This window comes from Rhinopithecus roxellana, chromosome 11 (genome assembly GCF_007565055.1).
Source record: "Rhinopithecus roxellana isolate Shanxi Qingling chromosome 11, ASM756505v1, whole genome shotgun sequence".
Lineage (NCBI taxonomy): Eukaryota > Metazoa > Chordata > Mammalia > Primates > Cercopithecidae > Rhinopithecus > Rhinopithecus roxellana.
Window position 1 is genome coordinate 136,221,561 of NC_044559.1, and position 21,908 is coordinate 136,243,468.

At 53.3% G+C, this 21,908-nt stretch overlaps 1 protein-coding gene across 1 annotated transcript in view; it reads right to left on the reverse strand.

The window, feature by feature from the left end:
• Window positions 1–1,382: 1,382 nt before the first annotated feature.
• The window catches only part of TSPAN15 (tetraspanin 15), a 55,308-nt gene continuing 34,782 nt past the window's right edge, over window positions 1,383–21,908 (reverse strand). Inside the window, exons 4-8 of the mRNA XM_010362822.2 lie at window positions 13,247–13,342; window positions 10,577–10,693; window positions 4,600–4,647; window positions 2,831–2,947; window positions 1,383–2,228 (exon numbers count right to left, since the gene is read on the reverse strand). Coding sequence (XP_010361124.1) covers window positions 2,079–2,228; window positions 2,831–2,947; window positions 4,600–4,647; window positions 10,577–10,693; window positions 13,247–13,342 — 528 coding nt within the window. The 3' untranslated portion in view covers window positions 1,383–2,078. The remainder of the gene's footprint in view (window positions 2,229–2,830; window positions 2,948–4,599; window positions 4,648–10,576; window positions 10,694–13,246; window positions 13,343–21,908) is intronic.

Below are 21,908 nucleotides of genomic sequence, written 5' to 3' on the forward strand. Positions count from 1 at the left end.
AGCCCCAGGACTACAAGGCCTCCGGCCAGACACAGAGCTTGACTGGGCCTTGTGTTCATTAGGTCAAACTGGGACAAGACAGAGGCTGCAGCAGTGGCTACAGTGAATATCCCTGGGACAGAGCTTCAGAAGCAGCTGCAGCCTTCACTGGTTTTGCACGCCTAGTACCGTGTGTGCAGAGGAGGCAACAGAAGCAGTACAGCAGAGGGGCTGACTGGCTCAAGAGATCCTACCTGGGCTCAAGTCATGGCTTTGTCACTTACCAGCTGTCTGCCTGGGCAAGTTACTTAACTGCCCTATGCCTCAATTTTCCCACTAATAAAATGGAGATAAGAATTACCCTAGTTGTGAGGATTAGAGTTAATATCGTTCCTGGCAAAGTATGCTCTATGGTGTGTTTGTTATTGCTGTGTTATTGCATACTTTTAAAAACCCTCCTCCTGCCCCTTCTTACACATGGGGTTAGTACACATGGCAGACCAAGCACCTGACCACTTAACTTCTGGGTGTATAGACAGTTCCCACCGTTAGAGCTCTTCACGTTTGGACGTTTGGGGCTCTTGCTGCTTTATTTCTTTTCTTTTCTTTTCTTTTCTTTGTTTTTTTGAGACGGAGTCTCGCTCTGTTGCCCAGGCTGGAGTGCGGTGGCGGGATCTCGGCTCACCACAACCTCCACCTCCCGGGTTCAAGCGATTCTCCTGCCTCAGCCTCCTGAGTACCTGGGACTACAGGCACGCACCACCATGCCCAGCTAATTTTTGTATTTTTAGTAGAGATGGGTTTCACTATGTTGGTCAGGCTGGTCTCAAACACCTAACCTCGTGATCGGCCCACCTCGGCCTCCCAAAGTGCTGGGGTTACAGACGTGAGCCACCGCGCCCGGCCTCTTGCTACTTTATTTCTATTGCCCTGGCTACTAAGAGCCTCACAAAAAATCTAGATCCCATGTCTTGGGGCCAGAAAGTTTGGGTGGACTGATTCACGCAAGTCCTGGCATCTCCAGCAGGGGTCGACGGACACCACGCTCTGCATGCGTTGCGCGGCAGCCACTGGGCACACTGAGGGCTGCAGGGAGAGCTGTAGGTGGACCTGTGGGCAACTCCGCTTCCCTGGTACCCCGTTCACCCCATTTCCTGGAGGTGGAGTCTCATGCTATACCTGGCCCAGGCTGTTTCCCTCGGTTCTCGGTAAAACAGGCATGGTCACCTCTGGCCCTGTGGCTTCCCCCCATCACCACCCCCACCTGTGTCCCAAGCTATGCCAAATCTTCATCCCGTGCTCCCTCTTCATCCTCGCATCCACAAGGTTTCCAAATCCAGGTTGCAGCCTTCCTTACCCCCGCCCCAACAAAACAGCACACAGGAAAAGCAAAAAAAAATAAATAAATAAAAATAAATCATGTTTTTATTGTTTGATTAACAAACTGGTTGGGGGGAGGGCAAGAATAAGACATACGGGGAAATACCAGCTTTGATTAGTCAGAAACTCCTGTTATCTGTACAAAAAAATGAATGTTACAAAAATCACGTAAAAAACTAGGCTCAAGGAAGCAGCCGCCCTTGCAAAAGAGGGCTCAAGGCACCTAGGAGGCTGAGAAGAAGCCAACCTGGTCATGGGCGTGGCTGTGGGGACAGCCCTTCCCTCCTTCCCTCCTGCCCTTCCTCAGATGCCCTTCCCTCCTGCCAGAGGGGCACACTCCCTCTCCCCGATTACAAGTGCTACAAAACTGCCTTGAATACCACCGGCCAAGGCACTGCCAGAGATGAAATGGGCCCTGAGTGGAGCCCCAGGCTCTCCCTCCCCGGTGGCCCAGGCCTGGAGAAAGGAGGGCCTTGTTCCTCAGGTCCCAGGCGGGCACAGATTCTGGAGCTGCCTGGGGGAAGCCTCTTAGTGGGGGCCCAGGCTCTGCCCCCTGGGGAGGCAGCGGCCGTGGGACCCACACACAGGTACACACAGCCCTGGCTTTGGTCAGTACTGAGTGTGGGCAGAGGGGCCGCAGCCCTGTCCAGCCCCATGATGTTGACTGAGAGGTGCTATCCCAGATGGTCCTTGCTGGAGCTGCCACCACAGGCTGGGCCCTAATTGGGGTAGCACAAACAGCATCCCGTGCCCGCCGCCTCCACACTGCTCTTGGCACCGGGCCCCAGGAGCCCATCAGTGACAGAGTGCTCCATGATGATGTCCTCCACCCGGGTGATGTACAGCAGCGTCAGCAGCACCCCCAGGAACTGAGAAGAAGGGGCAGGGCTGGTGAGGACCTGCTGGACATCAGGGCAGCCCTCCCTGCAGCTCCCGGCTCCCAGAAACCCAAGCAGCCAGTCCCAAGCCCTCATGGCCCTGTGTGACCTGGGCAACACCCGCAGCAGAGACTTCTCCCAGCACCCACACTGCCCAAGAAGCTGGGCCCCCTCTCCCCCACCTGGGCCCCCTCTCCCTCTTCCAGGAAATCCCAGAGTTCCTCGTTGTGCCCGATCAGCAAGGGCCCCTCCCTTCTGGGATTCCTGCCTCCACCCCAGCTCTGTTACACACTATCTAGGGGATCTTGGCAAGTCACTGAAGCTTGCGGCTCCTCAGTTTCCTCCTCTGTGAAATGGGCATCGTGATAGTGCCTCCCTCACAAAAAGAAGTGAAGCAGCAGTGCCTGCGCAGCACTTGGAAGAGCTTTGCCACCACTGCTATTGCCATTCGCCCCCTCCTTCCAGCCATGCAGCCCTCCCTGGGCAAGTCCTGGACTTCCACGAAAAAAGTCCCTTCGCTCTCTCGCTCTGCACCTTCTCTGCCCTTCTGCAATCACCAAGCCACACTTTCTCTGAACCCATGGCCGGCCCACCTGGGGGAGCAGGATGCCCAGGAGGATGCCCGCCATGATGGTGTAGTTGTCCATGAACCAGATGATCACGGCGTTGGTGCAGCCCCGCACGTAGATGACATCCTGCACGCTGAAGCGCTGCATGGGAAGGAGCTGGGTCAGCCCAGAAGAGCACCTGGGCTGGCAAGAGCCACAGCCCCGACTCTGCCATTTACACAAGGTCCAGGCTAGTCCCTCAACCACTGTAATCCTCAGTTTCCCATATGCAGCATGAGAAGGTGGCCCTAGATTCTGGTTCTTAATGGACAGTACTGTTCTCTAGAGAGGACTGGGGACACCGTGGTGGCACTTTTGGTTGCCCCAGCAATTGAGGTTGGGGGCTAAGGGACTGCAGAGCTCAGGGTAATCCTACTCCACAAACAACTGCCCTGCCTGCGTGTTTCTCAGATATCCCTGCATGAAAAGCCTCACGGATGTTTTCCATACATGGAAAGCCTGTCTATAATTATCCAAGCCAATAGCCCCACTCCAGGTACATACAAAAAACAAAGCAGAGCTGGGCATGGTGGCATGTGCCTGCAGTCCCAGCTACCATGGAGGCTCAGTTGGGAGGACTGCCTGAGCCTAGGAGTTTGAGGCCAGCCTAGGCAACAGTGAGACCCTGTCTGTCTCTTAAGGGGGGGAAAAAAAGCATTTCTGCATTTCTGCATTGGTTTTAATATACCATGAATTTTCCCGAACTACTACTTGGTAAATTAAGGAATGATTATACATTATTTAATTCAGAACTTTATCAAGAATTGTTCACCGTTTTTAAAAACCATGCCAATGGCAAAAATGATGCCCATGGTATGTGAGTCACCAACACAACGCCTATTATCAGCTGCCCTGTAGCTGCTGCAGCCTCAGGAATGCCTCACATCAGTGCAGACACCTGACTACATTGTGTCTTCTCCTGCACCCCCTACTGCCTCAGCACTTACATGATGAACTATGTTAAACAGCTGTAAATTGCTGTATTTCATTTCTACTTTATCTCAGATCTTTATGTTAATTGTTTTGGAATTGGGCATGTAGGCAGGTTATCTGTGAATTTCACTTGGGGATAATAAATAGGACATTACCACTGTTTGTTATAAAAATGGCCACTGGTTCTGAGGGGTTGAGAACCAACTGCTGTTCTATGGCTCTCAAACATGTGTCAGAATCAGCCACTAGCCCCATCCCAAGAATGTGCATTTCTCACATTCCCAGGGGATGCTGTTGTTGCTGGACTGGGGACCCCACTTTAAAAGCCACTGCTCTGCATGTCAGGTCACCATTCCTTTTAGGTCCCTTCTCAGCACCACCCCTGCTTCTCTCCTAGACGAGGAGTGTTGCCCAGGAAGCTGACCCAGGGGCAGCCCCCAGAGGGGGTTACCATCCTCTAGGACTCCTGGGTCCCAGGTTGCCCCAGGGGCAAAGGCAAGCTGGTACTGAGCATGGCTGAGCGCACAGCACACTGCGGGTACCAGGAAGGGCCATGGTGGCTTCATGTGGACCAGCCCACAGTAGGTGCTTGGTAAACCCTGACAGGTGGCATCTCCCAGCCTGGGGGAATTCTTGGTTCCTTGAGCCCTTCTGTGTCTGAGTGGGGGTGGAAAACCCCAGCAGCCCTGGCTCTGGATCACAGCCAGGAATGTTGGAAAATCTCAGTGGCCAGGACCCTGACCTCAATAAACCCCTCCAATCACCCCAGGGTGGAACAGGAAGAGCAACATTTCCAGGGAAAGGCATTTCAAAGACATTACCTCCTTGTCGATAGTTTTGTAGCCACACATGGTGTTGACAACTTCTGTCTGAAATGAAAATGTATAATAGCTAATATTTATAACGGTTCTAACTCAAAAAGGCACTATTATCCTACCCATTTTGCAGATGAAAACTGAAGCACAGAGTTGCACTGTCCAGCAGGGATGGAGCTGAGATTCCGACCCAGGCAGTCTGGTTTGAGTCTCCATCATAACCACCTCCTCCTCCAAGAAATGCCCTGTGAAAAAACTGTAGGAACGCAGGTTCCATGACTTTTACAAGGGAGAACCACCCCTCCACAAGCAGCAGATCAGGACCCCAGAGAAAGGCATGCTGCCCAGGCTCCCGGGCTATGACCGCCCCAGAGCACTGCTTTGCTCACATGGTAATGCACCGTCTCAGAGGTCGGGGTGGGGCTGTTCCTGCACCGCTGGCTCTTGGGGAGGAAAACTTCAGACCACAGCTGGCACAGGGTCAGCTGTGGTTTACCTGAAGTCCAGGCCAGGGCTCCTGGCCACGCTTCTCTGTTCCACACACCACTGCTCCACCAGCAGAGAGGGCTGCCAAAACTTCCTTCTTGGGAAGAGAGGTGCTCTCCAGAATTCCCGACTACTGATTAATTTAGGCATAGGGAAAGCTGCGGTCATACCGTAGACCTCATCAAACCCCTCCCCAGGCAGGCCCTAACTCACAGGCTGCCGCGGACACTTCCCATCAATACGTGTGCCCTGCAGGGTCTCCTTCTCCAACCACCAGGGAAGAGAGTGAGACTCCCTGGTCCAGCCCGTGATCCCCGCCAGCCCTGCTGCTCTACATCTAAGTGAACACTGCCGTGGGGGATGGATGCCGCAGGCGCCAGTGATGACTCAGGGGGTCAACAGCAGAGCCCCCAGTGTGCCCTCTGGTGTTACATTTCCTGGGTCCAGATCCTGCTCTGCCACTTAGGAGCTGTGACCAACCTTAGATGGGCTGCCAAGGAACCGGCACGCAGAGGTACTCAATACGCATTTGTTAACTGAGCAAATGAATGAATGAATGAATGAATAGGCTGTGATGATCACAGAACCCCACCTCCTAGGGCTGTTCTGGACATAAAGTGAGATGCACATGTGTAAAGTGCTTATCACGGGGCTGGACACATGGAGAAGCACAGGAACGCTGGCAGGTGTGATTTGCTCATAATTCCAGCCCCTGGAAAGGTAAGGGAGGGTGTCTTCTCTCCTTCCAAGAAAGAGGGTTGGGCTCCAGATGTCATCTAGGTCAATCTAAATGTCAGGCTTGATGTGCAGGCAAGATAACTTCCCTCTGTCTAGCTGGTTCTCCAGGTAGCCTCAGTTCCAGCCAGTGTTTCTGGCCATAAACACGACCCCTATGGAGAGGGTCAGGCCTGGAGAGCAGGTGCACGGGCACATGATGGGAGTGAGTGCTTTCCATCTCATTGGTTCATCATTCATTTGTTCATTGAACAAATATTAACTGAGCACCTATTGCATGCCAATCCCAGTTCTAGTCACTTGAAATACAAAAGTCTTGAACAACAAGACAAAGTCCCTGCCTTCATGGAACTTACGCTACAGAAAGGGAGATAATGAACATAACAAATAGGTAAGCTGCATGGTACATAAGGAGGTGATAGGAGTGACTTCACTGGACCAGCTCTGGTGACCCAGGGGTGATAAGTCTCTTAGCAGACAGGCAACTGGCAGAGGCCTCTCTGGTGCCAGAGCCCAGAACCCTTCTCCAGGCCCAGGGGGGACTCACCTCGCCCTGCCAGGGGATGCATCCACAGTCTTTCCAAAAGTAAAGCCTATCTGGGTTTACCTGCCTGACCACAGAATCAATATTCTGCAAGAGGCTCTGCTGAAGTTCACAGGCCCCAAGACCAGGGTCCAGTAGCCTCCTCCATCCTGCACAGGGCCACAGGACAGGAAGTCAGAAAGGGGACTCCTGGGCAGCCAGAAGATCACAGCAACGTTCATGTGTGCATCCTCTCACCCTGAGCAGACTGAGCAGCTAATGGGACAGGGAGGGGGGCCTTCACGACAGGCCCCTAAGGGGTAGCCAACAACAAGGGAGGGGAGGTTTGTGAAAATTGGTCCCAAGAGCTCAGCAGGCACAGCAGTCTGGAGCCATTTAATGTAGAAGCATGCTGCCCTCTGCACCAACAGCTCCCAGGGATATACCCTGGTATAACCAGATTTTACAGCCCTATGTGAACTTCTATGGCTCAAATCCTCTATTGGAAGCTCATTTCAGACATTTCTTTTAAAGCTGAGTGTTAGAGAAAAAGTTACTTTTCCTGAAGAACTGGTATGTTCTGCTAAACAGTAACAATGTAACAGACCATGTCTCCCTTTTCCTTTTGGCTGCCAGGAAACTCTAAGCTAGTGGCCTCCAACCTTTCTGGCACCAGAGACTGGTTTCAAGGAAAACAATTTTTCCACAGGATGGGGTGCGGAGGGGTGGGGGAAGATGGTTTCAGGATGATCATCAGACATTAGTTTGATTCTCATAAGGAGCACGCAACCTAGATCCCTTGCATGCACAGTTTACAATAGGGTTTGTGCTCCTGTGAGACGCTAGTGCCACTGCCCATGTGACAGGAGGTGGAGCTCAGGCGGTAATGCTCCCCCACCCTCTGCTCACCTCCTGTTGTGAGACCTGGTTCCTAACAAGTCACTGACTGGTACTGGTTCATGGCCTGGAGGTGGGGGAGCCCTGCTCCAAGCCACCAGAAATGAGGCTCAGCTCCTTTTCAGTGAGTCCATGAGGACCCTGAGGCTGAGATAGCAGGATTTTATATTTTTCTCTACCATCTAGGCCTCCTATCCGAGAATACAATTTCCACAGTCCTGATTTTTAATGTTATTTTAGTTTTTTACACTACATATGTCCTGTGTACTTGCTCAAATCGTAGGTTGAATGGTATAGTGTAAAATAAATAGATTTGGACACAAATCAACTAGTTCTATGGAGGAAGGGAATGCCCTATTTCACATTTAGAGAAAATCATCCAGGTGTGGTGGCACAGGGAGAATCAATGGTCAGATAACCCCGGCCAGGGGAAGGCTCCTCCCTACCTCAGTGCTCTCATTCAGATGCTGTCTTCAGATTCTACCCTCTCTGCAGACGGTGTCCGTGTTTATATCCCCAACCTAGTCGTCCCCAGAACTCCAGACTCTATATCCAACCGCATCGTTGACATCCCTGCTGGGATGCTGAACAGGCTCTCAAGCCTCCCATGTCCACACTGAGCTCCTGGTCGCCCAACCTGCCTCCTTGCAGTCCTCCCCTCTCAGGCAGCGGCAGCCCCATCTTTCCTGTGGCTCAGACCAAAACCTGGGTATCCTCCTTGATTTCTCTCTTTCACTCATCGCCCACATTTGCTATGCCAGCAAATCCTGTAGGCTTACTTGCAAAATACAGCCAGAATGTCACCGCTTCCAACACCACCACCACCACCACCCAGCTCCAAGCATCTGTCTTCTTCTGCCTGGTGCAAGGATGCTGTGGGGAGCTCTTAGCTGTCAGCCCCCTGCAGTAACTACTTCATGTGATCGTTAATTTTACATGTCAATGTGACCAGGCCATGGGATACTCAGATATTTGGCCAGACATTATCCTGGGTGTCTCTGCAGGGATGTTTCTGCATGAGGATAATGTTTAAATCAGCAGACTAAGTAAAGCAGATGGCCCTGCCCAAGGGGGAGAGGTCTCATCTGATCAGTGAAGGCCTGAACAGAACAAAAGACTGCCCTCTCCTCTGACCATAGGAGATTTCTCCCTGCTTGGCTACCTTCGGGCGTGAACTGAAACGCTGGCTCTTCCTAGGTTTGGAGCCTGATCGGCCTTTGAATGGGAGCTCCACCCTCAGCTCTCCTGGGTCTCTGGCCTGCTGACTCACCCTGCAGATCTTGGTACTTGCCCGCCTCCATAATTACACAAGCCAATTCCTTATTATCAATCAATCCCTCTCTTTGCTCTTGGTGTATTAGTCTGTTCTTGGCTGAACAGAGCCAGCAAGTCCTTTCTTGGGTGGACCACTGGACTCATGCAATGCCTGGTCAATGTGGGTGGGAGTGTGAAGGCCTGGCCCCCTCATCCCAGTAGGGGACAACTCTGAAGGGCTGTCCTTGTAGATGTGGCTGAGGCCTCCAGCCGAACTGAGCTGAGGCTGCATCACTGCTCAGCTCCCTTCATTGCCCAGTCCCGCTTCTGGCTCCCACTGCCACAGGTGCTGATCCAAGAGCACCTTCCCGGACAAGATGACCTGTGACCCCTGGATCACTGCATATCAGCCCCTAACTCTATTCCTTCATCTAGCATGTACCTCACAACAGCCAGGCTGATTCTTGTGAAACCAAGTCAGAGTGCCACTCTTCCATGCCGCCCTGTATGGTCCCTGTCACTCCTCCCTGACTCCACCTCCTACCATCCTCCCCTGTAACTCCCTGTGCTCCAGCCACTCCATACATTTCTCAAACGCCCTGGGGTGATTCCCACCTGGGGCCTTTGCACAGCTGTTCTTGCTGCCAGGAATGGCCCTCCCCCCGACACCTTCCTCACTTTCTTCAGAGCTTCACCCAGATCTCACCTTTCTCAGTATCCAAAACTGCAATCCTCCATGCCCTACTTTCTTTTTCTCCTTAGCATTTATGACCCTCTAACTATCCTTTACTTATTTTGTTTGTCAGTTTTCTCCAGTAGGATGTCACCTCCACGCAGGCAGAGACTTCGTTTGCTACACCCCCAGAACCTGGAAATGTGTCTGGCATAGAGTAGGTCCTCAGCCAAAATTTGTTGAATGAATGAATGAATACAAAATTTGTTGAATGAATGAATGAATACAAGTTCGGCTTCCACATCTCAGCTTAGGTATTCAGACGCTGCTGCCCTGGGTGATGAGGCTCAGGATCGCCCCATGCAGGCCTCTCTGGAAACTCTGCTGCTCCTCAGCAACCCCCTTCCCAGAGAACTACCCTAAAATGGCAGCTAACATTTCCAAACAAAGCTTCCCTCCTGGCCCAGCCTTTTTTAGAGCTAGTGCACTTGGCACTGGCTCTCTGACTCATGGGCGAGGCCCCCACCCGCAGCTGCTCAGTTTACAGAATCTGGCAGTGGGCACAGAATGGTGGCGATGTCAGAAGAGAAACTTTCCATGATTATCTGGCCCATGAGTAATTGCAAAGCTCTCCACCTCGTTCCAATCCTGAAACAGTTTCTGGACACATTTGTCAAACACAAGGACTGATGAAGGCTTTCACTTAAGCGCTGACTACACAGGACATCATCCCAAATGACCAAGGTGACAGAGCCGAGAGGATCGTGCTGGGGAGAGGAAGAGGCTGGCATTTACGTCATCAGACCCCCTTCCAAGCACTCTGCTGCTCATGATCACCAGGACCTCAAGGCCAAAGACCAATAGAGATGTCCAAGGTGCAGGTCCTACCAGGCTCCACTAATGCTACAGAGCCAGCTCTCCCCAGCTAAGCTCCCCTGGCTTGGGCACCTCTCCCTGCTGCCCTCACCTGGCCTGCACAGTTCTCCAGAGTGTAGCTCAGGCAACAGCTGCCTGCACTTCATCCCAGCCCTGCCAACCTTGGGCAAGACACCCAGCCTTTGGGTGCCTCAATTTCTTCATCTGTAAAGTGGGCAAAATAACAGTACGTACCTCACAGGGCTGTGAATACTAAATGAGTAAATACCACCAAAGTGCCTAAAGCAGGCCTGCACAAGGTAGGTGCTCAATAGATGTTAACCAACACCACTAAGAAAGATATGGCCTCCCCACCCCCAACCCCCAGAAGCTCCACTTTCAGGAGCCCTTGAGAATCAGGAAAGCCTCCTCTCTGCCACCAACTCCTACTTCCCCGCCATCCACCCACACCATCTTCAACTTGGGGAGAGAAACAAGAGAAGAGTTGTACCATCTGGGGTCCCCGACAGCCTCCCACCCCCCACAGGAACAGTGTCTACCGTGTTCCTGATGCAGCAGGTGTAGGGCACCCCACAGGCCAGGGGTCCAGGGGCACTGCAGTCGTGGTACTGGTTCTTGCTCCAATCTCGGTAGTCCTCCCCGCCACAGCACTTGAACTAAGGAGGGAAGCAAGCAGGAAAGAGGAGCTGCTGTCATCACTCAGGCCCCGCTCCCACGACAGGAAAGGGCCCTGCCAGAAAACAGACGCAGTTCATTATGTGGGTCACCCTGGTGCAGGGAGAGGCTGTACATTTTCAAGTCGGAGTTGTCAAAGTATGGCATGGCTGCCTACAGGGTAGTGAACCCCCTGTCATTGGAGAGGTATGGAAGCCAAGGCTGGGCTGCCTCTTGATGGAATATCAGGATAGTGACTAGACACTGGGAGGAAAGGTGCTTCCTTGACAACTGGCCTCTACCTTCTTCATCTTCGTGTCCCCAAGTGCAGGTGCTGGGCTGGAAAAGATGGCCCTTAAAGTCCCAGAGACCAAGCACGACTCTGTGAAAGTCCCTGCACCTCAACTGACCTTCGCACCTGCCCTAGGAGCCACCCTGTCCAGCTCAGCTGGCCCTGCCCTTAGCAAGGAGAGCACCTGAACCTCACAACCTGCCTGGGGCTCTCCCCTTAGCCAAACCCTCCCTGCCTCCCCTCCCTGCTCCTGTAGGAAGTAGTTGGTAATCCTCCTGATGGCTGGTATGTGCCTGGCATTGTCCTGGGCACTGGAGAGACAGGGTGAGCAAAAGCAACGCAGCCCCTGCTTAGGTGGAACACATTCCAGGGGAGAGACAGAGTGAGCACTGGATGGAAAGGTGCTGTGCACCCCGGAAATGGAGAAACAGGGGAAGATTGGGGAGGGGCGGCTCTAGGTTGGAAGGTCACAAAAGGGCTCTCTATAGAGAGGACATTTCCTCTGAAACACGGAAACAGGAAGAAGCCAGCCGACTCATGCAAAGGCCCCACACAGAAACAAGCTTGTATTTCAGCAGCAGGTGTGGAGGCCAGCAAGCCTGGAACAGAGAGAGTGCAGAGCATGAGGCTGAGAGGGCAGCACAGGCTGGACCATGCAAAGCTTTGCCAGCCAGCTGAAGCAGGGAGCTGGGACTGGAGGGCTCAACCAGGGCTGTGGTACATGTCCTGGTAGCCAGACACCCTTCAGAGTCCCCACAGTGCCCCTTAAGCCATCAGGTTTCGGGACCTGGAAGTGTCTTTCTGCAATGCAGTTCAAAGGGCATTTGCTTTGCAATGGAACAGACCCAAGGTCAAATCCTCAGACCATCACTCCCTACTGTGCAACCTCAGGCAAGTTGGTCAGCCTCTCTGAGCCTCATATAGTTGTCTGTAAAGCAAGAATAAGGATGGCAGCTCTGCACAGCTGAGCTGTGATTACATATAGTGCCATGCATGAAGCACTCAGCACTGGGCCTGGCACCAAGCAAGTGCTCATTCAGCATTAATCACCTCCTACCTCCACCCCAGGAGAAATGAAATCCCCAAGCCAGCTAAAGGCTGGTTCCAATAAAAACATTTCACTCCACCCGGAGCAGAAGTCAGCTCTCCCGGTCCAAGCTGGCAGGCACATCCCTGGCAGAAAAAGGCCTTCCAGAGGCTGCACCTGTTGTGACTGAAGAGAAGGTCTGGGCCAAGGGTGTGGCCACAGCAAGTGGCCCTGCGTGTGGGGAGAGGCTGGTTCCCACTGAGGGCTGGTACGGGGGCCCAGGCCAGCTGAGGCCCCCAAGATTATGTCCCAGGAAGTGCTGCCCCGGCTGAGTGGTCCTGCGGCCCTCACTCTGCTTGTCCTCAACCAGGAGAACACACCAATGATCCCCGCGGCTGGCGCTGTGGTCTCACCCTGTGCCTGGCACTGTTCTAAGCACATCTCCTAAATTAAGTCAAGGTAATCCTCATGATGACGCCCCAAGAGCTTCCTGTCATTATTCCCCTTATGCAGGTGAGGAAGCTGAGGCTCAGGACCAAGTGAAGTTGATATACAAAAGCCACCCAGGACAGCGGCTGGCCCTCCCACTGCTATTATTAGTAGTAGTATTGCACCAACAGATTTGGGTGGACCTAGAGGGGAGAGATGGTGTCCCAAAAGGAAAAGGATCATCATCACATTCAAGAAGTGTCATGGAAGTAAGAGAGGAGTCTGGGTCAGTGTCCCATATTTGGGGGAAACTGAAATCAGTGAAGAGCTTTCTCCCGATCAGGGCTGTCTTTCACTTGACAAGGAGTGAGTTGTCACTGAAGAGACTTGGCAGAGGGGGCTTTGGACTGGGGGAGGTTTCTCCCCTCGAGGTTGCTCACCCTCTAGGAAGGAGGATCCTTGCCCATTGGAGGGTGGTACCCTAGGACCCCGCAAGGTTGCTTGTAGCGATGCCTAACTTTGTATTTGGGGGTGGGGGGTCGGAAGCCAGTGTAACTGGAGAGGGACAGAAGGGTGACAAGGTTTTGGGCCAGGAATGTGGGCAGAGGACTGGCTGAGAAGGTTGGGTCCTGGCTTCCCCATCCTTGGTGGACCATCCATGCTCACCCTTGCCTCCCAACCTGGCCAGTCACCTGCTTTGGGAATGGATAAGTCACCTGGCCCCTCACCCCATCTTCTTGAGCAGGGGCCTGAATGGGGAACTAAGAGCATGGGAGGTGCATCTCTACCCCAAAGCACCTGGCTCACCTTTTTCTGAACAAAGTCCATGATGTTTTTGAAGTCCAGATCGTCATAGTAGTTCTCAATTCCTCTTCGGATGTTGTCGTTAAGGAAGGCAATGGTCTATTCAAAAGGAGAAATTACAAAGAAAAAGAACCACACACTCCTGGAGTCCAACTCAAGGTTTCCCGGAAGCCTGGATGGGTAGAGAATGCCATGGGCTGGTGCCTCCAGTGTTCACCTGATGCCTGAGTCCCTGTGCTATGTCCCAGCAGGAGTAATTCACTCCACTCCCTTTACAGACCAGACAGCCCAGGCCCTGAGAGGCTGGGGCTGTGCTTGGGGACACACAGCTCTGATGCCACCATGCCTGAGCTGAGACCTGGCTGTCCTGGACCCAGGCCCAGTGTTCTTTCTACCGCCCGGGGATGGGCCCACACTGGAATCTTCCCTTTGCCCTCCAGAGCCCCTCTCCACACTCCTCCACTATCCAGCCTCTTGTTTTACAGATGAGGAGACCGAGACTTGGAGAGGGAGGGAGGTCACAGAGCAGGCTGGGTGGGGTATTGCCAGGACTGAAATTCAGGTCTCCTGACCTCCCTCACGGACCACTCTCTTCATCACTGCAGCGTTCAGTCCCCCTCGGCTGGGGCTGGGACAGGGACAATCCCTGCCAGGAGGAACATGGCAGGCCGCCCTCTCCCAGTCACGCTGCACTTTCTGGATCAACAGCCTGGCTGTTGTGCTGAGACCCAGGAGCACAAAGGGCCCCACAGTGGGAAGCGGCGGGGGCAGGAGCGTGGGCAGTCCAGCTCACTGTAACAATTGTAGCTTTCAGAGCACGGAGGTCGAGTATCAGCAGAGACTGGGGACAAAGGGGGCATTCTCGGCTCCGCTGCCGGACTGAAGAGCCAGACAATTCCCGGGGGTGGCACCACAGCATACGCTGGGACAACAGGATCCTGGTTCCAGGCCCCATCACGGCTTACTTCTCCTCTCTGGGCCTCAGCTTCTCAACTGTGAGCCAAACCCACAGGCCTAGCTTTAAGGTAACTTCCAGCTCTGAGGATCAAAAACCAAGTCCCAGAGGGGCTGTCAAGCCTCATAATCAAGGACACGGGGTCCCCACAGCCACCCAGGCCTCCGCTACTTCTTGTAACTTCTGAGCCTCTGTTTGCTCACCTGAAATATCAGGAGGAAAACACTCTCTGCCTCACAGGAATGTTGTGAGATTTAAATAAACAAAAGCTGTGAAGGTGTTTAGCAAGACACCAGGCACATCGTAGGTCCTGGTGTTATTATTCAAGATTTTTGTCTGTTTTTCAAGGAGACAAATACTGTATGGTACTACTTCACACCCACATGTCACTGGAGGAAAACAAATCCCATGGGAAACCGAGGCCCCAACTCTTGTTCAAAAAACTGACTGCAATGGAGGCAGCCTCTGAGGCACGAGTCCTGGCCAGTCCCACTCTCACAAACACCCTGCAGCCCATAGAGCGATGTGGCTAGTCCAAGGTCGTCCAGCTCGCCACTGGCAGAGAGACGCTGGGACCAGGGTGTCAAACTCCCAGTCTGACACACTTTAAGGTGCTAAGAAACCAAGTTTCAGGTTTGGGGCCATCTCCAAAATTATCTCCAGGATCAGGAAAAAAGGAACAAAGACTGCAGCACCCACCTCCTCCCTGAGCCTCACTCTGCTCAAAGTCAAGGTAAAGAAGGAGATCGAGGCCTGGCGGGGTGGCTCACACCTGTAATCCCAGCACTTTGGAAGGCTGAGGTGGGCAGATCACCTGAGGTCAGGAGTTTGAGACCAGCCTGACCAATATGAAGAAAACCCGTCTCCACTAAAAATACAAAAATTAGCGGGGCATGGTGGCATGCGCCTGTAGTCCCAGCTACTCGGGAGGCTAAGGCAGGAGAATGGCTTGAACCTGGGAGGCGGAGGTTGCAGTGAGCCGCGATGGCACCACTGCACTCCAGCCTGGGTAACACAGTGAGACTCCATCTCAAAAAAAAAGGAGATGGGCTCGGGGAAACTGGCCTTCGTAGCCAGAAGGAAAGTCCTCTGCTGATGATAAATAGCAGCTCTGGAGCAGGCCTGGGACTGCAGAAGACTGGAGTCAGCCCCAAGAGAAAAGAGGAGATGCAGGCTCCTGTGAACGGCTATCAACTCACCAACCCATGGCCCTTCACGGGGCTGGCACTGACCCCCAGGGCAGAAGTTGGGTGGGAGCATTGCCTTCCAGCCCAGCAGCCTGGGCAGAACAAGGATTCTCCCGGCCCCGGGCCCACCCTCCCGAAGGCCCCCAGGTCACGAAGCTTTTTCATCCTTGGGTGCCTGCTCCTCTGGGTGATGAAGGGACAGGCCAGCTGGCTAGGGTGTGGTTGTGGGTGCCTAAAAAACAGGACACCAGGGTGGGGCCAATCTGCCACCCAGGGTGGGGCAGGGGAATGAGCTTACAGCATTGAACAACACGCTTGGCTGAGCTACGTACTCATGGGGTGCCACCAGGGTCAGGGCCTTGCCTAAGGCCACACGTGGGGAGGTTCCTCCCAGGCAGCTTGCCCTTACTCTTGAGGCACCACAGACACAGTCCTGGCCCACCATGTCTTCTGCACCTACCTGGGCCCACTGGCCCACTTACAGCACCCCCACTGGCCACTGTGCTGTTTGGACTCTCCCAGGGCTGCCAACAAGGTTGTGATGAAGGTGGGAAGCCCAGGGCAAGAAGGAAGGGAAGTGGCAGAGTAGAGGCTGCTCTGTGGCTGTGGGGAAAGGCTCTGCGTCTCTGGTGAGCAGCCACAGCCTACCTCCCCAAACCATCCCCAAACCATCCCAGCTCCTGGGCACTTTCCAAGGTTCAGACTTCGAGAAGGGCCTCGAAAAATCAGGCCTTCCATCTGGTAAGCTGAGTCCAGTTTTGGGGGGAAGGGGGGCAGTGCAGGAGCAACAGATGTCCCTGGGCTTCATGGACAGCAGCTGCCCCCAACACCCATCAGGGAGCAATTTGGGGCGTGCTGGCTCTTGCAAGTGTGCACTACTTGTATATGTGTGCACGTGTGTATGTGTACCAGGGAGACGAGGAGGACACTGAGATGGTTCCTGTGCTGTGAGTGGCGATGGCGGGGTGGGAGGTGTGTGTGAAAAGATCCCATGAGGCAAGCTGGCTGTACAGTTTGTTAACTGTAAAGTGCTTATGCCGACGTTGACAGTGCTGGTAATGTTCTGAGAGATGAGGGGAGCCACTCAGAGGACAGGGAAGAGAGAATTCTAGCTTCCTCTGCCATTCTCAGACGCCCAACATACCCAGTGCCACCGCCCCCACCCCATCCCCCTCCAAACCAGGCCATGCCAGCAGGAGCAGTTCAGTGAGGACTAGAAAACCAGGCTAAATTAAGCAAAGAGTAAGCAAACATCAAAGGCCACAAAGTTTGAAAGCATGTTGTTTAAAGCACCAAAGAAAGCTATGAAGAACTGTCCTTTCTAGCTTTGTCTTTTAAACCTAGTTTTTATCTGAAGCCTCCACATCACCCCTCTCTCAGGGTTTTTAAATGAATGAGGAACTGAAGCGGGTGAGGCATGTGGTGGCAGCTCCTCCAGCACAGAGGACAGAGGGGTAGGAAAAGGAGTGGAAGGGGCGGCTGCTGGAGTCTCCTACCAGGCCAGCGGCCCGCATAGGACCAAGACCCCCTCTGGGGAAGGAGCAGCCTAGGGCTCCCCTAGGCTGCCTCTGGCTAACACCGCTTCCTTGTCAACCTGAGACCTGAGGCTGGGAAGGCCCTGCTGCTGGTCTAGTGCGGGCCTAGCTCTCAAACTTGGAGGAAGAGGTGGTCATGGTGGTCCCTGCCTATAATCCAAGTACTTTGGGATGCCAAGGCAGGAGGATCACTTGAGTCCAGGAGTTCAAGACCAACCTGGGCAACAAGGCGAGACCTCATCTACACACACACACACACACACACACAATTAATTATCCAGGCATGGTGGCATATACCTGTAGTCCCAGCTACTCAGGAGGCTAAGGTGGGAGGATCGCTTGAGCCTAGGAGCTGAGGCTGCAATGAGCTGTGATTGCACCACTGTACTCCAGTCTGGGTGATACAGCAAGACTCTGTCTCAAAAACAAAACAAAAACTTGGAGGAGAGGTGCTTGGCCCAGGATTTTCTTCCTTCATTTGCGCCTGGAGCCAAGCCATCATCTCAGCCTTTCCCCAGTCCCTCTAGAATGGGGACGCATCCTCATGGCCCCTGGACCCTAGCCTCTGCTCCAGTCCCGATAGAAGCCTAATGTGACAACCAGGAATGGAAGAGAACCCAGGGAGCCAGAAGAAAAGAGAATGCAGGAAGGGGTGTGTGGAGTGAGCATCTGCCAGACCCTTCCTCAGAGCCTGGCCGGGGTCACAGGCTCATCTCCATGGTGGGGGAGGGTTACGTTTCAGTGTCCTTGGGACTGGGGGCTCCAGCCTCACTCCCCGACGGCTGTCCACAGTGGGGCACACCTGTCGGGGAGTCTGGCCAGACCAGCGAGGAGCACTCTCTACTTCTGGACAGCCGACAGCTCTGCTGTAGGTGGGAAGGATACACAGCCGGCCCTCCACATCCACGGGTTCTGTACCCGCAGATTCAAGTAACAGTGGATGGAAAATATTTGGGAAAAGGAAAAATAAAAAATAACAACACAGCAGTAAAAAATAATACAAATTAAAGAACAATACAGCATAAGCAACTATCTACACAGCATTTACACTGTATTAGGTATTTGGTTGTTTTGTTTTGTTTTGTTTTTTGTTTGAGACGGAATCTCGCTCTGTCACCCAGGCTGGATGGAGTGCAGTAGCGTGATCACGGCTCACCACAGCCTCCGCCTCCTGGGTTGAAGCGATCCTCCTGCCTCAGCCTCCCTAGTAGCTGGCATTACAGGTGCCCACCACCACACCCGGCTACTTTTGGTATTTTTTCTAGAGACAGGGTTTCACTATATTGGCCAGGCTGGTCTCAAACTCCTAACCTCAAATGGTCCGCCTGCCTTGGTCTCCCAAGGTGCTGCGATTACAGGCATGAGCCACCGTGCCCGGCCCTGTATTAGGTATTTGCAAGTAATCTAGGAGTGATTTACGGGAGGATGCGTGTAGGTTATATTCAAGTACCATACCATTTTATGTAAAGGACTTGAGCATCCATGGATTTGGGTATCCTTTGGTAGGGGGGCATATCCTGGAACCAATCCCCCTCGGACACCAAGGGACAACTGTATATATTCAGGTGTTGGCCAAGACAGCCTCTGACCTCAAGGTTGTGCCCAGAGCCAGCTTGTGCCAGTGCCATGATAAAATAGGCAGGCTGGTGCTCCCCACTGTTCCCTGACCACAGTGTCAGGTAGGACCACAGTGTCCACTGATCCTACCCTGGTGGTAGAGAGAGGAGGCCTGGGATGGGGATACAGACATACCCGCTACTGCCCGGACCCTCCAGGTGTCCATGCTCAGCCACACCTGGCTGGGAACATGAGGAGCTGCCCACCTCTGACACCTGACACCCTCACGAGAAGTCCCAGAACAAGCTGGGACAAGAGCAAGTATCAAAAGGGCTGAGACCCAGACAGCTGGGGAAGTCACTCAGGTCCTCCTCTGGCCCCTGGCTGGGGTCAGGGTGTCATACTTCTGCTCCTAAGGCCTGCTCTGTGCCCAGCTCCCCAGCGCATGGCCACTTGCCCCTGTATGAGTGGAGAAGCGGCTCCACTCCGACTGTCAGGCCATGCCTAGCAGCAGAAATCTTGCCTGGGGTCAAAGGCTGGGGGAGTTTTCTCCTTATATCCAGGAGTCTGTTTAGCTTTCAATGCCTGGCTGAGGCCGTGGTCTGTGCACCTCGCTGAGAACCCAACATGTAATCCTTAGCCTAATGACTTGTTCTGATTTGTCATAACTCAGAGTTAACAGGGCCCGTGGCACTGGAGACTGAACTTGTTACATTGTGGCTCAGAGAAATCCTCTTGATCAAGGAAAAATGGAATTAGGAAATCACCTCCTCCTGGAGGTTGACCTTGATTGCCCCTCACCTTTTTCTCCATCTTACACTGCGCTTCCTACCATCATCAACAGCCAGGCCACTCCTTCCCCATCTCCACCACTGGCCCGACTTCTGTTTTACAAAATCATATCACATGAGAGTTGGAAGGGATATTATTTTTCTTTTTGTGATATTTTCCCCTTGATTATTAAAAAAAAAAAAAATTGAGAGCTAGGGAAAAATATAAAGGGGAGGAGAAAAATCACCCTAGTCTCATCCCTCAGAGGAAATATGAGTTCACATGCTGATATTTCCATTCCTTTAAGTCTTTTTCTAGACCTATTTTTTTCATTGTAGAGATCTTACTGCATTTATAATTTTGTATCTCATTTTTTAAGTTTTCAAGATGATGAATCATGGCCTGAGCCTCCAAACAGCGGAGAGGCGTCAGTGAGGACCCTTCCTGGGCTGCATACCAAGGTCCTCCCCACGAGGCAACACCACCCAAGGGGAAGGAGCACCCTTCACAGGCTACGGCACCTGCAAGGTCTGGGGATGACGGGAAGCCGTCAGGCCTGACCTCAGGCCCACGGAAACCTACGCTGTGAGCACTGAAGGGCCCCTGGACGTTCCGCCGGCCAAGGCCTTCATCTCAGCCCAGCTCCATCACTTGAAAGAAGGAGGTGATGTTCTGTTGACCTACAGGGCACCGGAAAATGACAAATCAAATGGCCTTTGCAGCAGTGCGCTAGAAACTAGAACTGCTGCCCATCATGGAAGGATGGTTTATGAAGGCCATGCATGCTGCTGACCACAAACTGGACGTGGGCTCCAGCCAGGAAAGCGCTAACCCATAGTCCCTGGAAAGCCGCAGGCCGGCCGGGAGCTCTGCTGGCTGTACAGAGAGGCAGCCCCATGGTCAAATGGAATAAAGATCTCTCCCCTCACAGCTGCTGAAAAGTGAACCAGCATCCTGGATCTGCCAGCTCAGAGGAAAGACTCTGACAAGTAGAAAAGAGGGACGGGGAGGGGCACGTAGCAAGACAGGCCTGGGAAGCATTCCTGAGGCGCCTCTGCTTTGCTGTGTGCTCTTGGGGGAATTCTTAACTTCTGTGTGCCTCCATGACTCCATTGATAGGATGGCCACTTGCACCTGTATGAGTGGAGAAGCCACTCCAGTCTGACTGTCAAGCCATGCCTAGCAGCAGAAACCTTGTCTGGGGTCAGGGTCTGGTGGAGATTCCTCCTTATATCCAGGAGTCTGTTTAGTTGGCCACAAACTGGACCTGGGCTCCAGCCAGGAAAGCACTAACCCGTAGCCCCTGGAAAGCCGCAGGCTGGCCAGGAGCTCTGTTGTCTGCACAGAGAGGCAGCCCCATGGGCAAATGGAATAAAGATCTCTCCCCTCAAGTCTGCTGGAAAGTGAACCAGTATGCTGGATCTGCCAGCTCAGAAGAGAGGCTCTGATAAGCAGAAAAGAGGCAAAGGGAGGGGCAGGTAGAAAAGAGGAAAAGGGAGAAGCAGTCTCATGGGCAAATGGAATAAAGCCCCTTTCCTGGGGTTCATAAGACAGTAAGGCCCCTGGATTCCAGGTGTGTAGACTTGTCTGTGGTTAGGTCCCACTGCAGAAGGTCCCAGCAGAACTAGTGCGGTCCCTGCTCTCACCCGCGCTGGAATCACACTCCCATGAACATTTTCACAGGGCCAGACCCTGGGCCATCTGAGAGGTCTGCACAACGTGGGCTGTGGGACAGCACCTGCTGCCTTAAAAGCAACTGCTGACAACAAAGATAATCTAGCTGGGCACAGGGGTGCATGACTGTAGTCACAGCTACTTGGGAGGCTAAGGCCGGAGGATCACTTGAGCCCAGGGGTTCGAGGCTGCAGTGAGCTATGATCGTATCACTGCTCCAGCCTGGGTGACAGAGTGACACCCTGCCTCAAAAAAATAAATAAACAATTTTTTTTTAAAAAAAGATAACTTGGCTCACAGCCCTAATGCATGTCCCAGCAGCGACTGTCCAGATGCACCAGGACCAAGCTATCTGGGGCAGGGAGGGGTGCAGGCCAGGCAGTGGACCCAGAGAATGGGGTTTCTGCAAACATGCCCTGCTCCTCAAGCCCCACCTATGGCAGCAATGCAGGATGAGGACAAAGGAAGAAGATTATGGGAGGAAAGACGGAGTCCTGGATTGGAGTTAGCCCTGCTCCACCACCAGCTTCTTATGGAGACTTGACCACTATGTGCCAGAACCATGCCCAGTCCTTCACATGCATTCTCTCATCAGATCTGTGAGCTAGGTGTCCCCTAATAATCCAAGAGGCCAAGTAACTCACCCAAGGTGGCACAGCTAGTATGAAGTGCATACATCCTGCCTGAAGGAGCTGGAGCCGGGAGCCATGAGAACCTTTCTAGCTCTAAGGGGACCTGATTCTGCAAACCCTGCCAGGGTCAGGATGCCAGGCATCACCCTGTCAACCTGCCCCTCTCCTCACTCCTCTAGACAGCACAACAGCCTCTGATGGTACTGCCTCCAAAACATACACCAAATCACCTTTTCGGCCCAGGCCCACTGCCTCCACCTCAGTCCAAGTTATCTTATCCCATTCCCAGGATGACCCCCACAACCTCCCAGCTGGGCCCCTGTATACACCCTCAACTCTTCACTGTCCATTCCC